We start from the raw sequence: 16,040 nt of genomic DNA on the forward strand, positions 1-16,040 counted from the left end.
ACGTTGAGGGATATGTTATTGTCTTCGCACCATGCCACCAGGTTCTTAATTTCCTCTCTGTACTCAAACTCATCATCACCCGACATATGGCCTGCAATTCTGTCATCAGCAAACTTATATACTGAGTTTGATGGAAACTTGGCTACACAATCATGGGTGTACAGTGAGTACAGCAGGGGGCTGAGTACACAGCCTTGTGGGGCACCAGTGCTCAGAGTGATTGTAGAGGAGAGCTTGTCCCCTATTTTTACAGCCTGGGTCCTGTCTGTGAGGAAGTTGAAGATTCAGCTGCAGATCTGAGTGCTAAGGCCCAGGTTTTGGAGCTAAGGAATCAGTTTATTTGGAATGATGGTATTAAAGGCAGAGCTATAGTCAATGAAAAGGAGCCTTACGTATGTGTCTTTATTCTTCAGGTGTTCTAAGGAGGAATGTAGGGCCAGAGAGATGGCTTCTGCCGTTGACCTGTTGCTCCGGTAGGCGAATTGCAAAGCGTCGAGGTTGACCGGTAGGCTGCGGTTGATGTGTGCCATAACCAATCTCTCGAAACACTTCACAGCAATTGATGTCAGAGCCACAGGTCGATAGTCATTCAGGCATGCCACCTTGCTCTTCTTCGGCACTGGGATTATCGTTGCCTTCTTAAAACACGAGGGGATCTTAGACTGAAGCAAAGAGCAGTTGAAGATGTCAGCAAACACTCCAGCTAGCTCGCTTGCACAGGCCTGGAGAACCCGCCCCGGGATGCCATCTGGGCCCGTCGCCTTCCTTGGATTTATCTTCCAGAAGGCCCTTCTAACGTCCTCCTCGGTGACGATGAATCTCGATGCCACCAGGTCCGATTCATCTGGAGGGAGCGGGACGCTCCTCTTCTGTTCGAATCTTGCGTAGAATACATTAAGTTCGTCAGGAAGAGAAGTGTCACATTTATTGATATCCCTGGCCTTTTCTTTGTGCCCAGTGATCTCATTTAGACCCTGCCATCTACTGGAATCCCTCTGGTTAGCCTGGGCTTCCAACTTGGCTATTGCCTCTTGGCGCCCTTAATGGCTTTTCGGAGTTATAATTTATTAATATTAATATTTATTTATTGTTATTGTTAATATCAAGAGATTAATGAATATTGTTTATACTTCTTCACCTAGAACTCCAGAATGCGTCATTTCACTGGACGCTGAGAAAGCTTTTGATAGAGTCAAATGGACATATTTGTTTAATACACTTGAAAAATGTAATTTTAGTCCGATATTTATATCTTGGATTAAATTCATATACCTTATTCCTTTGGTTTCGGTATTTACTAATAATCAAAGATCTCCCTTTTTTCAGTTATTCCATGGTACTAGGCAGGGTTGCCCTCTTAAGTCTGATTTATACTTCTGCATCAGCGCGTCACCGTAAGTACTGCGTCGCCACAAACCCTACGCAAAGCCGACGCGGAACCCTACGCGAGAGCCTGCGTTGCTGCAATGTGCACCTCTCCCAAAATCGCAGCAACGCAGAACGCAACAGCTGTGATTGGTCCGCTTGGTAGCATCGCAAGTCATCTTACGCTGTAATAGCTTCCCATTGGGCGACTGAAGGGCAGGGAAGAAACTCTGACTGCAATGCTTTCCATAAAGTTTTACAGACCTCTGAAATTATAGAGGACACATTTCGCTTTTACGAAAAAAGACACTCGCGTCTTGTTTACCCCGAGAAAGACTACCATGACCATGAAGCCTTGCGCGGGCAGCTGAGTGCGCATGCGTGACGTGCACAAATTGCAGAGCGGCGCAGACACACCAACGCACAAGTCTAAATGCTCACAACACTCGTAAGTCACTTGCGTAGGTTACAGCGTCCAGTTAACACAGAAGTATAAATCAGGCTTTAGTCCATTATTATTCAATATTGCCCTGGAACCATTAGCTATTGCTATTTGTGACTCTCCTAATATATTTGGTAGTACCCGTGGGAATGAGATACATAAATTATCACTATATGCAGATAATTTACTATTATATATTTCTAACCCTGAGAAATCCATTCCAGCAGTATTATCTCTGCTTGCTCAGTTTAGCAGTTTTTCTGGTTACAAATTGAATCTTGGCAAGAGTGAACTTTTTCCATTAAATATGCAGGTTCCCATTTATAGATGTTCACCATTCAGATTGATTACTGACTATTTTACTTATTTGGGGGTTAAAATTGCTAAGAGACATAAGGACTTATTCAAGCTCAATCTTTTGTTGTTAATTAGTCAGGTTAAACAACTGATTACTAAATGGTCCCCATTGTCTCTATCATTCATTGGTCGAATCAATGCTATTAAAATGATTATTCTACCTAAATTTTTATATCTACTCCAAGCGATACCAATTTTTATTCCTAAATCTTTTTTGATACTATTGATTCTAAAATTTCCTCTTATATATGGCAGAATAAAAATCCCAGGTTAAGTAAAAAAATATTTACAGAAGTCCAAGAAAGATGGTGGTTTAACATTGCTGAATCGAAGATTCTATTACTGGGCAATTAATATTTGATATTTAATACTTTGGACACAAGATTGGGATATAATTCCAAGTCCACAATGGGTAAACCTTGAAGGTTACTCTGTACAAGGGTTCTCTTTGGTTTCCATTTTAGGAACTTCACTTCTTTTTGTATTCTCTAAATTGAATAAACAAATGGTTAATCCAATAATTAAACATACATTACAAATATAGTTCCAATTTCGTAAATTTTTTGGTTTGAACAAATTTATACTATCAAGCCCTATTATATCTAATTTTTTTTCAACCCTTGGTTATGGATCAAGCCTTTTTGATATGGAAAATGAAAGGTATAACATGTTTCCGTTACTATTTCAGAATAACTGTTTCATGTCTTTTGAACAGTTCTCTAATAAATATAATTAGATTAGATTAGATTATGAGAACACTCAGTCCTCTTGTACTGTCATTTCGAAATGCATACATGCATTAAGAAATGATACAATGTTTCTCCGGAGCGATATCACAGAAAACAGAACAAACCAAAGACTTACACTGGCAGAGCCACATAATTACAACATACAGTTACAGCAGTGCAAAGCAATACAGGTTTCCCCCACCATCTGAAGGTAGAGCGTTCCTATGAAATGGTCCGTAAGCCGGAAAGTCATAAAGCGAAGAAGCAATTACCATTTATTTATATGGGAAAAATTTGTGAGTGTTCACAGACCCAAAAATAACCTACCAAGTCATGCCAAGTAACACATAAAACCTAAAGTAACAGTAACATATAGAAAAAGCAGGAATAATGATAAACACACAGCCTATATAAAGTAGAAATACTTCTCTACAATTATTGCCTGCACTGTTCTCCGTAGCGAAAATCTCACGTAAGCGCTCTCGGCAAAAACACGGCGCAAGCGCTCTCCAGTGACCTTTAAGCTATGAAGCTGCCAAATCATACCAAATAACACGTAAAAATACACAGCCTATATAAAGTAGAAATAACGTATGTACAGTGTAGTATCACTTACGGGAATCAGGAAGACAGCGCAGAGCACATTGATGATGGTGTGTTAGGCTGAGTCGTCGGAGGTTGGGGTGGTGCAGTGGCCCCCACCCTCCGGACCGCCGACTGATACCAATCCGCGAAGAATGCAGCGGTAGCCAGGACGTGCCCAGCACATGTTTAAGAAAAAAGCCAAAATAAACAAGCTAATTAATTAGGTGCTGCCCGGCACGTAAATGTCGGTCCAGATCAAAGGCACACAATCGGCAATCGTCTCTGATCTGGGCCGACATTTACATGCCAGGCGGCATCTAATTAATTAGCTTGTTTATTTCTTAGTTTAAGTGTAGTCACTAAGTTTAAGTTTAGTCACTAAGTTTAGTCACTAAGTGTTACACCCTTACGAGCTCTTTTAGGCTTTTCCGATACCTTAGAACTCATCTTGCTAATGGCTGCTCACAGGCACGTGTTTAAGCAATGCTGGCGAGAATGCCATTCCGAATCTGGGGGAGCGGTTGCTCGGGGCGCGCGCTGCCTTTTTCGCGCGCTGCCTTCTTTCCTAACAGTGAAAACACCTTCTGTTAGCGAAAACAGGTAACTAATGTAGGTCTTTCGTAACAGTGAAGTTTCATAAAGCGACCGTTCAAAAAGCGGGGGACACCTGTACCATAATTTGATGAAGAACAAACCATGGGCATCATAAAAAAAAGTCTCAAAAGTTTCCGAGTCAATCAACTCCTGAGTCCCCAGTAGCAGGTGGCAAAAGGGAGAAACACCCTGTCATAAACCTCCAGGCACCGTCAACTTGCCAATGCCTTGGAAGCAGCCGACCATAGCCAACACTGAGTCCATCCGTCCGAAAACTTCGAGCCTCCGACCAGCCCCTCCGAAACAGCCTCCCGAGCGCCATCCTCTGCCGAGCGCCTTTGACCTAGCCCCGGCCGCTGAAACAAACAAAGCCGAGGATTTCGGGACCTTCTGCTCCAGAGATTCCGGTTACCACACAGTAGCAGCAGCAGCGTAGCGGGCATTTCAGAAGTTTTCCAGATGTTCCTCTGTACTCTCAAGTCCATTTCCATCAAATCAGAATGTGCCCAGATCCCATTTTTTTTTAGATATTTACAAATAAGAAACTTTTTAAATACCACGCTGCCTACCATCACAGATAAAATTTTAGGTTTAAATGCTTATCAGAAGGGATTAATAGCAACTATTTATGATATAATTATGAAATTACAGCCAGGTATATCCGATAAAATTAAAAATGGGAAAGGGAACTTCAACTTTGCGTACCTATAGAGAAATGGGAAAAAATTTTTCAATTAGTTAGCTCTTTCTCTATATGTGCTAAACATACGCTGATTTAATTTAAGGTAGTGCATAGGGCCCACATGTCTAAAGATAAACTAGCTCGTTTTTATTCCCATATAAACCCTATTTGTGACAGATGTCACTCTGAGGTGGCTTCTTTGACTCATATGTTCTGGTCCTGCCCTCTCTTGGAAAAACTCTGGAAAGATATTTTTGATATTATTTCAACTGTATTGCGTTTTGACTTACAACCCCACCCTGTTACAGCAATTTTTGGTTTGCCAATGACAGAACATAGATCTTTATCCTCTTCAGCTTGTCAGATGATTGCATTTGTTACATAAATGGCCAGAAGATCCATTTTATTGAATTGGAAAGAGACCAACCCTCCTACTACATTTCAATGGTTTTCCCAAACTATATCATATTTAAGTTCAGAAAAAATCAGAAGTGTCATTTTTGATCCTTCGCTTAAATTTGAAGAGACTTGGAAGCCATTTATTCAACATTTCTATATGATGTAGCTTGACCTTTTCTGAATCCTTTTTATTAACTTAGAATATATGAATAGGGGAGCGGTGTTGATGACATTATTGAATGTATTCGATTTAAGATATTGGTTCAGCCTTGTTTTGTTCTGTTTCCTTTTTTTGGGGTTTAGCAATCAGTTCTATTTTTTGGGGGGTGGGGTTTTGCTTTGTAATCTCCTTTTCTTTTTATTTCTTTTTTTCTTCATGATTAATCATATCAAGAGTTTGGAAGTCTATTACATCTGTACTATTTGAAGTCCTTTTTGTACACGTTTATTAACAATAAGGTAATTCCAATCTCTTTGTATTACTATTGTTATTTTGTTTATGAACTTGAAAATAAAAAGATTAAAAAAGAAAGATATCATTTGTAAATTCAATATCCATTTATAAATTATAGCTATCAACCCTTTTGGAAGTGGTTTAAGCTGAAAAAGAGCATCTGTCATACTAGGTGGATAAGCAGAGGGGTAATTTGGCAGCAAACCACGTAAAAAATTCCTAATTTGTAAATATCTAAAGAAATGTACATTAGCTAAACCATATTTATCCACTAACTGAGAAAAAGACATTAAATAGTCCCGTAAAAACAAATCTGAAAAAGTTGTTATTCCCTTGGTTTTCTAAATTAAAAAGGTCTTATCCAAAATTGATAGTTTAAAAAAATAATTTAAATGGATATTACTAGAAAGAACAAAATTATTTAACTCAAAAAATCTATGAAACTGAAACCAAATTCTTAAAGTATGTTTAATAATAGGATTAGAAAACTCAGGTACCACTGAAAGAAACAGTGAAGAATTTAGATCATGAGTACTGAATAACAGACCTAGAAGTACATGAGATAATTTGCAGATTCATCTCCACTCAAAGCTAAATAGCTCCACACTACAAAGAAACAATTATTTAATTTCTTGTCAGGTAACATTTGATTTATGAGGCAATTTAGTTCCAAGGCCTCGCTTTACATTATTCATTTCTGGGCCTCCTTCCTCAGCCCTCAATATCACTGATTAAATAGAACAAAATAATTATTGAAGAACACCTTGCAGCATAAATCTATCACTTCCTCAATTCTTGTTTTTGAAGTGAATAAAATGAAATATATTGGGGTTGTAAATTCTGTTTCACAGGTTATGGAATCATTAACTTCTAATTTTTTATTTACCTTTACAGTAAATTTGAAAGCACACGGTTCTCTGCCATACAAAAGCAACCATGCATTGCATTATGTCTGTAATAGCATTTTTACTGGGAATGGACTTTCTTCTACTTATCAAATAAATATCAGAACATAGCGAGGCTCAAATTTACATATTCCTGATCAATGGGGCGGTGGGGGGGGAGGCTAAATTCCTCAACATTATCTCAATCCAATAAGTTAAAAATCCTTATAGATACTACCTCTGGCAAAATAAAACTGACTAGAGAAAGGTAAAGAGTTTAAAAAATTGGAGATCAGAATTGCTCTGGAAATATTGATTGCTGCCAGAATAGGTTAAAAACAAATTCAAAGCAATAACAGCTAACCCACAGCTAAACAAAAAGAGGGAAACTGTACTGCAACAACAGAAAATAGAAAAGTTAATTTTTATTTCAGTTCTTACTTGGAGTTGAGCCCTAAAAAAATGCATCTCTATGTAAAATTACACAATCACATATGGGAAGGTACCTACAAGAAATAATTCATATTTAAATTAATCTCAGTTTATGGGCATTCAGGCAAGGTCCTCACATTGTCTATCCCTGGTTGTCCTGAAAAGAAGTTCTTGAATGCTTGCAGTTGCAGCAGAATATAATCAATAAATCTGCCATTACACTGAACAAGACAGATGTGTTCACCATATTGGTGTAGGAACAAGAGACACATATGGTAGGTTTCTTTCACGGGATTTTTATGGATTTCTGCCGGTGCTTACATTTACTATACTTATTTTGAAATGGATGATAAAATCTCAGCTTTAATGTTCTTTGATCCAGTACCCTAACTGCAATTATTCTTTTGTCTCTGAGATGAGAAATAGAAAAGATCAGAGCCATGAGCAAACTGAAAACCATTTAAACACAAGTACCTTGCACAAGCAAAGTGAAAAGTTGCAGCACATACCAACAGGAATGGATTGACTCACAAATTCAGGACTAAGAATGAAAGATTATTGTTCAGGTACATAGAGCGTTAACCAAATAGGTAAATGTTTAAGATCAAACTAAATAATGGTCTAAAAGGAGTAAATCTCTTCTTAACCTTACGTCCATAAATTGAAAAAACAATAAAGAATATTGGTAAAAACAGAACCTGCACTTCAAAAGAAAGATCAAGAGGATAAGATGTGAGAGAATAGGGTGAATCAAGTGTGACAGTGTAAAAGTGTGTATGGAACCGGAGGAGGTAGCGGAGGTACTTAATGAATACTTGGCTTCAATATTCACCACGGAAAAGGACCTTGTCAATTGTAGGGATGACTTTTGGTGGACTGAAAAGCTTGAGCATATAGACATTAAGAAAGAGGATGTGCTGGAGCTTTTGCAAAGCATCAAATTGGATAAGTCACCGGAACCGGACGAGATATACCCCAGGCGACTGTGGGAGGTGAGGAAGGAGATTGTTGAGCCTCTAGCAATGATCAATAGGGACAGGAGAGGTTCTGGAGGATTGGAGGATTACGGATGTTGTTCCATTATTCAAGAACGGGAGTAGAGATAGCCCAGGAAATTACAGACCAGTAAGTCTTACTTCAGTGGTTGGTTAAGTTGATTGAGAAGATCCCGAGAGGCAGGACTTATGAACATTTGGAGAGGCAAAATATGATTAGGAATAGTTAGCATGGCTTTGTCAAAGGCAGGTCGTGCCTTACGAGCCTGATTGAATTTTTCAAAGATGTGACTAAATACTTCGATGAAGGTAGAGCAGTAGATGTAGCGTATATGGATTTCAGCAAGGCATTTGATAAGGTATCCCATGCAAGGTTTATTGAGAAAGTAAGGAGGCATGGGATCCAAGGGGACCTTGCATTGTGGATCCAGAACTGGCTTGCCCACAGAAGGCAAAGAGTGGTTGTAGATGGGTCATATTCTGCATGGAGGTTGGTCACCAGTGGTGTGCTTCAGGGATCTGTTCTGGTGTTGTGGACAGTGTGGAGGGCTGTCAGAGGTTACAGTGGGACATTGATAGGATGCAAAACTAGGCTGAGAAGTGGCAGATGGAATTCAACCCAGATGAGTGTGAGGTGGTCCATTTAGGGAGGTCAAATATGATGACAGAATATAGTATTAATGATAAGACTTTTGGCAGTGTGGAGGATCAGAGGGATCTTGGGGTCTGAGTCCATAGGACACTCAAAGCTGCTGCGTAGGTTGACTGTGTGGTTACGAAGGCATACGGTGTATTGGCCTTCATCAACCGTGGGATTGAGTTCAAGAGCAGAGAGGTAATATTGTTGTTCATCCTTCGCAATCGAAGATGATCATGGCTTCAAAGTCAAATGGGAGATTGGTGGCTGTGGGTCCGGAGGTGACTGATGAGGCCAATCCGGGCCCTGAAGGCTCGCCCACATGTGGGACACAAGTGGGTGGGTGCTGTCGTGGCAGTGGATGCTGCTCGGGCCTTGCACACAGCACGCTTTCGTTGTGCCTCGATGATGAGCCTGGCTTCAGCTGCACGGGCTCCTGTGGTGATCTTGCTGCGCCAAGCTGGACGGTCGAGGGCAAGCATCTCCCACGTGTTGATGTCGACACCCAGGACTTTGAGGGAGGCTTTGAGGCAGTCTTTGTAACGTTTCTTCTGCCCCCCGACTGAGCGCTTGCCCTGACACAGTTCTCCGTACAGCAGCTGCTTAGGCAATCGGCTGTCTGGCATTCTGACCGCACGTCCAGCCCACCTGACTTGGGCTTTCAGCAGGAGGGTGTAGACGCTGCAGAGCCCAGCTCGTTCCAGGACTTCCGTGTCGGGGACTTTGTCCTGCCACCTGATGTGGAGGAGTCTGCGGAGACAGCTCAGGTGAAAGTGGTTGAGATGTTTGGCGTGTCTGCTGTAGACAGTCCAGGTCTCGCTGGCGTAAAGGAGGGTGGTAAGGACCACTGCACAGTAGACCTTCAGCTTGGTGGTAAGGCTGAGTCCTCTCCGCTCCCAGACATTCTCACGGAGTCTCCCAAAGGCGGCGCTGGCTTTGGCAATCCTGTTGTTGTCCTCAGCATCTATGTTCACTGCACGAGAGAGTATACTGCCCAGGTAGGTGAAGTTGTTGACTGCCTGGAGGTTCTGGCCCTTCACCGTGATGCGCGGCTCCTGGTATGGCTTTCCCAGGGCAGGCTGGTACATAACTTCGGTCTTTTTGGTGCTGATAGTGAGACTGAAGTTGTTGGCTTGTGAGAAGCAGTCCATTTCACGCTGCATCTCCTGCTCTGAGCTGGCGTTGAGTGCGCAGTCATCAGCAACAAGAAGTCTCTGATGACAGTCTCTTGCACCTTTGTAACTGCCTGCAGGTGCCTAAGGTTGAACAACCTGCGTCAGTCCTGTACCTGAAGTGGATTCCTTCTTCGTAGTTACGGAAGGCATCTGTCAGCATGGCAGAAAATACCATACTGAACAGAGTCGGGGCAAGAACGCAGCCTTGTTTGACGCCATTTGTCACTGGGAAGGCCTCCGACTCGTCACCGTCATCCAGAACTTTCACCATCATACCGTCGTGGAACTGCCGGACGATTGTGATGAACTTGCTGGGGCAGCCAAAATTCTCCATGATCTTCCACAAGCCTTCTCTGCTGACCGTATCGAAAGCCTTGGTTAAATCGACAAAGGTCACGAAGAGGTCGCTGTGTTGCTCCTGGCATTTTTCCTGGAGTTAGCGCGCAGCAAAAATCATGTCCGCGGTCCCACGTTCAGCACGGAAGCCGCACTGGCTTTCTGGGAGCAGACCTTGCCCAAGATGTTGGAGAAGGCGGTTGAGCAGGATGTGGGCCAGAATCTTCCCCGCAATGGACAAGAATATTACAGCTATATAGGACGCCGGTCAGACCTCACTTGGAGTACTGTGCTCAGTTCTGGTCACTACACTACAGGAAGGAGGTGAAAACTACAGAAAGGGTGCAGAGGCAATTTACAAGGATGTTGCCCAGAGTGGGGAGCATGCCTTATAAGAATAGGTTGAGTGAACTTGGCCTTTTCTCCTTGGAGCAACAGAGGAACAGAGGTGACCTGATAGGAGTGTATAAGATGATGAGAGGCATTGATCATGTGGATAGTCAGAGGGTTTTTCCCAGGGCTGAAATGGCTAACATGAGAGGGCACAGTTTTAAGATGCCTAGAAGTAGGTACAGAGGAGATGTCAGGGGTAAGTGTTTTTTTTAAAACAGAGTGGTGAGTGCGTGGAATGGGCTGCCACGACGGTGGTGGAGGCGGATACAATAGGGTCTTTTAAGAGACTCTTGGATAGGTACATGGAGCTTAGAAAAATAGAGGGCTATGGGTAACCCTAGGCAATTTCTAAAGTAAGTACATGTTCAGCACAGCACTGTGGGCCAAAGGATCTGTATTGAGCTGCAGGTTTTTTACGTTTCTATGTTTCTCTAAGAAAATGGGAGAATGTGGTCAAGATCTGAGGATAATACAGACCTTTTATTATATGCTATGGTTGACAGACACCAATCCTGAAGTTTCTGTTGAGTCTGTCAGATTGGGAGTCAGGATTAGGATGTCCATGAGTGTAAAGTATTCTGATTTGTTTGCATTTCAGCCTGCTATGGCAACTGCTCTGCTCTTGATTGACTGAAACTGCAGGTAGTGGTAAATACAGCCCAGTCCATGACAGGCTCATCACTTACTTCCATTCACTCCCTCTTCATGATGCATTGCTTAAGGAAGGCTAGTACTTTTGGGCTGCTTGCCTCTATAGTCATTCCCTTTTCTCTCTTCTACCTTCTGGGAGAAGATTCAGGAGCTTGAAAGCCCAGACGTCCTGACTTAAAAAAAATCTCCCCCCACCTCCAATACTATCAGACATCTGTACCAATCACATTTTTCACACTCCCTTCTTGGAGATACAGGCACGTATTCATATGCTTAACTTTCCCATTATTGGTTACTCTGCTATTGTCATTTTAGTTTTGATTTGCACTACTCCAGATTGTATTACAATCTTTGCACCATTCTGTTCTTTTGCATACTGTTGTATTTATTTTATTTTGTTGAGGTACAGCGCAGAATAAGCCCATCTGGCCCTTTGAGGTACGCTGCACAGCAATTGCCCCAATTTAACCCTAGCCTAATCACCGGATAATGTACAATGACCAATTAACCGACCAACGGTACATCTTTGGACTGTGGGAGGAAATCGGAGCACCCAGAGGAAACCCATGCAGTCACAGGGAGAACGTATAAACTCCTTACAGACAGTGGCGGGAATTGAATCCAAGGTCAACTGTGCTGGATCTCAATAAAATAAAAATAAAATAAATACAACAATATTCAAAGGAACACACTGATTATTCTGTGAACTTCATTAAAACAAGGATTTTCATTGCACCCTGCTGTATATGTCAATAAACTAATCTAATCTAATATAGTTACACATTGAGCAACAAAACATGATACATTAAGTTGGAGAATGTCAACACAGGAGTGGAACTTTGCCAAGATCCTTCATCAGGATTCATGAGTCGTGGTTTTGTGTGTGTTGCTTTGGATTTCCAGCATCTGCATCGTGCTACACCAGGAGCATGGGATACGATAGATCAAGTGTTGTCTCACCTGGAAGAGCTGTTTGAGGCCCTGAATGGATGTGAGGGAGGAGGTGAAAGGGCATATGTACCACTTCTTCCGCTTGGAGGGATAAATGCCAGGAGAGAATTTAGTGGGGTGGCATAAATAAACAAGAGAATCACAGAGTGATCCCTGCGAAAAGCAGAGAGAGTGAGTGAGTAAGTGAGTGAGTGTGTGAGTGTGTCTGTCTGTCTGTGTGGCTATGTCTGTGTGTGCATGCACATGTATGGTAAAGATGTGTTTGATGGTGAGACCCTATTGAAGATGGTGGAGGTTGTGGAGAATGATACGCTCGAAGTGTAGGCTCATGGGGTGATAGCTAAGCACAAGGGGAACTCCAAACCTGTTAGGGCAACAGGAAGATGGGGTGTAGGTAGATGGCAGAAATGGAGATGTGAGTGAGGGCAGCATCAATGGTAGAGGAAGGGAAATCCCATTCTCTGAAGGAGGACATCTCTGATGCCCTAGAAAGGGAAGTCTTATTCGGGGAATAGATGTGACAGACTCAGAGGAACTGACAAGAGGGAAATAGCATTTTTAAACATGTGACAGGGTGGGAGGCGATGTATACTCAAGACATCTGTGAGAGTCAGTAGGTTTATAAAAGTTATCGTAAACAATCTCTCTAGAGATCATACAGCACCAATACAGTCATCAAAGTAGCACAGAAAGATTTGAGCAGCCTTTCTATGTACTCAGCTGCAGCTAACGCATAACTGTACTGCTAGATCCAAGCTCTAACCACATCATTAAGTTCACTGATGACATAACAGTAGTTGGCCTCAGCAGCAACAATGATGAGTCAGCACACAGGGAGAAGGTAGAGAAGCTCATGGACTGCCGCAAACAGGTGGAGGTGATTGTGGACTTCAGGAAGGTGCAGGCTGACTACTCCTTATTGCACACCAATGGCTTCTCTGTGGATAGAGTCAGGAGAACCAAGTTTCTTAGAGTATACATCACGGGTGATCTCATCTGGTCCCTCAACACCTTCTCTTCAGTCAAGAAAGCACAACAGTGCCTCTACTTCTTGAGGAGATTGAGGTGAGCAAGGTTCCCCACCTCCATTTTAACCACAGTCTCCCAGAGCATCTTTGAGAGTGTCCTGACAACTGTAGCACCATCTAGTATGGGAATCAAAGGCATCTGAGCACAAGATCCTGCAACTGATTGTGAGGACTGCTGAGGGAATCACCAGGGTTTCTCACTCCTCCATCCAAGACAAATACCAAAAGCACCGCATTCACAGTCTTCAGCATTGCCAACGATCCCTCCCATTTGTCCCACAATCTCTTTGACCTCCTACACTCAGTCAGAAGGTACCGCAATGCAAGACCGAGGACTGTTAGGCTGTGTAATAGCTTCTTCTCCCAGACTGAGATTTCTGAACAGTGTGCTACAACCCTGTACACATTAGTTATGACAGTGCCAGTAGCATTATGCTGTTGTATATTTAATTATATGTTGTATATACACTTTATGTCAACTTATACAGCTACAGAATACTTCATTTATCTGTTCATATTATTGTCTTAATTTTATTTTATGTACTGTATGTGATATATGTAATGTGTTTTACACCTTGGTCCCTGAGGAACATGGTTTCATTTAACTGTATACACGTGTACAGGTAAATGGCTATAAACTTGAAGTTGAACTTTTGTTTAAATTGTTTCAATAGGTACATTTAATGTCAGAGAAATGCATACAATATACATCCTGAAATTCTTTTTCTTCGCAAACATTGACGAAAAGAGAGGAGTGCCCCATCCCAAAAACCCTCCACACATAAACAGCAGCAAAGCAAAGACACCCCCTCAGCAAAAAAAGCATCAGCACCCCCTATGCTCTTACTTGTAAAGGTTATATGTAATTTAAACTTCTCTTACGGATGCTGCTTATATGATGCAATATGCCTATGCTGCAGCTGCAAGTAAGTGCATATATGTACTTGTGCTATGACAATAAACTCATTTTCACCTTCTAGGCCTGTATAGTGGCAAACAGAAAGCATTCAGCCTATACTATCAGCGTCATCTCCTGTAACTATTTATTCTACTCTCCAGCTCCTCTCACACAGCCCTGCAGAATGTTTTTTTCCCTCAAGTATTTATCTAATACAATTCTGAAAATTTCTATTAAATTTGCTTCCATGTATACCAAAACAATACAAATCACTCTGGAAGAATATTTAACTCATTACCTTTTCAACAATTGTTTAACATTTATGTCCTGTTTACCAACAGCCAGCAGTAGAAGCTTTTCCCAATCTCAAAAATATTTTATAATTTTGAACATATTTACCAAATCCCCCCTGTATTCTGCTCTGCTCTGATAAAGATCCCAGCCATAGTCTCTCCACATGACCCATTTCCTTCACCCCATGCCAGTAAATCTTCACTGTTCCCTCTCCGGGGACATCCTTGTGTCTCTCAAGGTTTACGAGTGCTGGTCACAGGACAGCTGTAAACACTGTCATTGTTTATGCATTCAAATACAAGGTTCCAAACTCTAAAAGGCACTAGTTTAAAAAAATCCTATACTTACGATAGTCCTTGTGGAGCGCATCAATTTCTTCTTCTGACTGATCCTTCGTGAATTTCATTGCCTAATGAAAACAACTGAGCTATAACTTTTTTCTTTCTCCTTCAGGTAGATTAAAATACAGAGAAAGCATTAAAGTACACTTACATTTTCAACCACTTTGGCTTCAAGCTGAGCTCGGGTCTTTTCATTCTTTTCAATTTCTTTGGCAATGTCCTTGGCTGAATGAAAAAAAGCAATTGAAAATCATTTCAAGCATGAAAAAAGCCTGTATTTTTCTCTCCTTTTCACTATCTCAAACATCTCATACATGACTGAATTGTAACAATAAAATATGAAATGTTAAACTTGTGGTTAAAGTTTCCTTGGCATGCAAACACATCTGTTTCTGATCCGCTTGTGGACCAAACTAGCATTGAGCGCAACTGTCAGAAGGCCATGTCAATGTCTCTAAACTATTTACAGAATCAGAATCAGGTTTATTATCACTGGCATATGTCGTGATATTTGTTAGCTTAACAGCAGCACCTCAATGCAATACATAACATAGAAGGGAAAAAAATAAGTAAATCAATTACAGTATACGTATTTAGATTATGAGGACACACAGTCCTCTTTTATTGTCATTTAGTAATGCATGCATTAAGAAATGATACAATTTGTTCCTCTAGAATATCACAGAAACACAAGACAAACCAAGACAAAAAACTGACAAAAACCACATAATTATAACATATAGTTACAACAGTGCAGAGCAATACCATAATTTGATGAAGAACAGACCATGGGCACGTAAAAAAACTTTCAAAGTCTCTCGAAAGTCCCATCATCTCTCACAGACAGTTGAAGGGAGAAACTTTCCCTGCCATGAGCTTCCAGCGCCGCTAACTTGCCAATGCAGCACCCTGGAAGCACCTCGACCACAGTCCGACTCTGAGTCCTTTCGAAAACTTCGAGCCTCCGACCAGCCCTCCGACACCGAGCACCGAGCACCATCTCTGCCGAGTGCTTCGACCCCAGTCCTGGCAACAGGCAATAGGCAAAGCTGAGGATTTGGGGCCTTCCCTCCGGAGACTCTCGATCACGCAGTAGCAGTGGCAGCGAAACAGGCATTTCAGAAGTTTCTCCAGATGTTCCTCTGTGCTTCTTTATGTCTGTCTCCATCAAATCAGAATTGTGCATGGCATCCTACTTCACAAATACGATATCATTCGGAGCGGCCACGCACACTGCATCGCGCCACCATCTTCTCCTCCCCTCTATATTGAATAGATTAAAAATTGTGCAAAAAAAAAGAAATAATATAAATTTAAAAAGTGAGGTGGTGTTCATGGGTTCAATGTCCATTTAGGAATCGGATGGCAGAGGGGAAGAAGCTGTTCCTGAATCGCTGAGTGCATGCCTTCAGGCTTCTG

The 16,040-nt window shown here is 41.7% G+C and overlaps 1 protein-coding gene across 2 annotated transcripts in view; it reads right to left on the reverse strand.

Moving 5' to 3' along the window:
* The window catches only part of rad18 (RAD18 E3 ubiquitin protein ligase), a 285,072-nt gene that overhangs the window by 140,752 nt on the left and 128,280 nt on the right, over positions 1 to 16,040 (reverse strand). For both annotated transcript variants that reach the window (XM_063067843.1, XM_063067842.1), the window contains exons 8-9: positions 14,773 to 14,846; positions 14,629 to 14,689 (exon numbers count right to left, since the gene is read on the reverse strand). In XM_063067843.1, coding sequence (XP_062923913.1) covers positions 14,629 to 14,689; positions 14,773 to 14,846 — 135 coding nt within the window. The remainder of the gene's footprint in view (positions 1 to 14,628; positions 14,690 to 14,772; positions 14,847 to 16,040) is intronic.

This window comes from Mobula hypostoma, chromosome 15, assembly GCF_963921235.1.
Source record: "Mobula hypostoma chromosome 15, sMobHyp1.1, whole genome shotgun sequence".
NCBI classification, from domain to species: Eukaryota; Metazoa; Chordata; class Chondrichthyes; order Myliobatiformes; family Myliobatidae; genus Mobula; species Mobula hypostoma.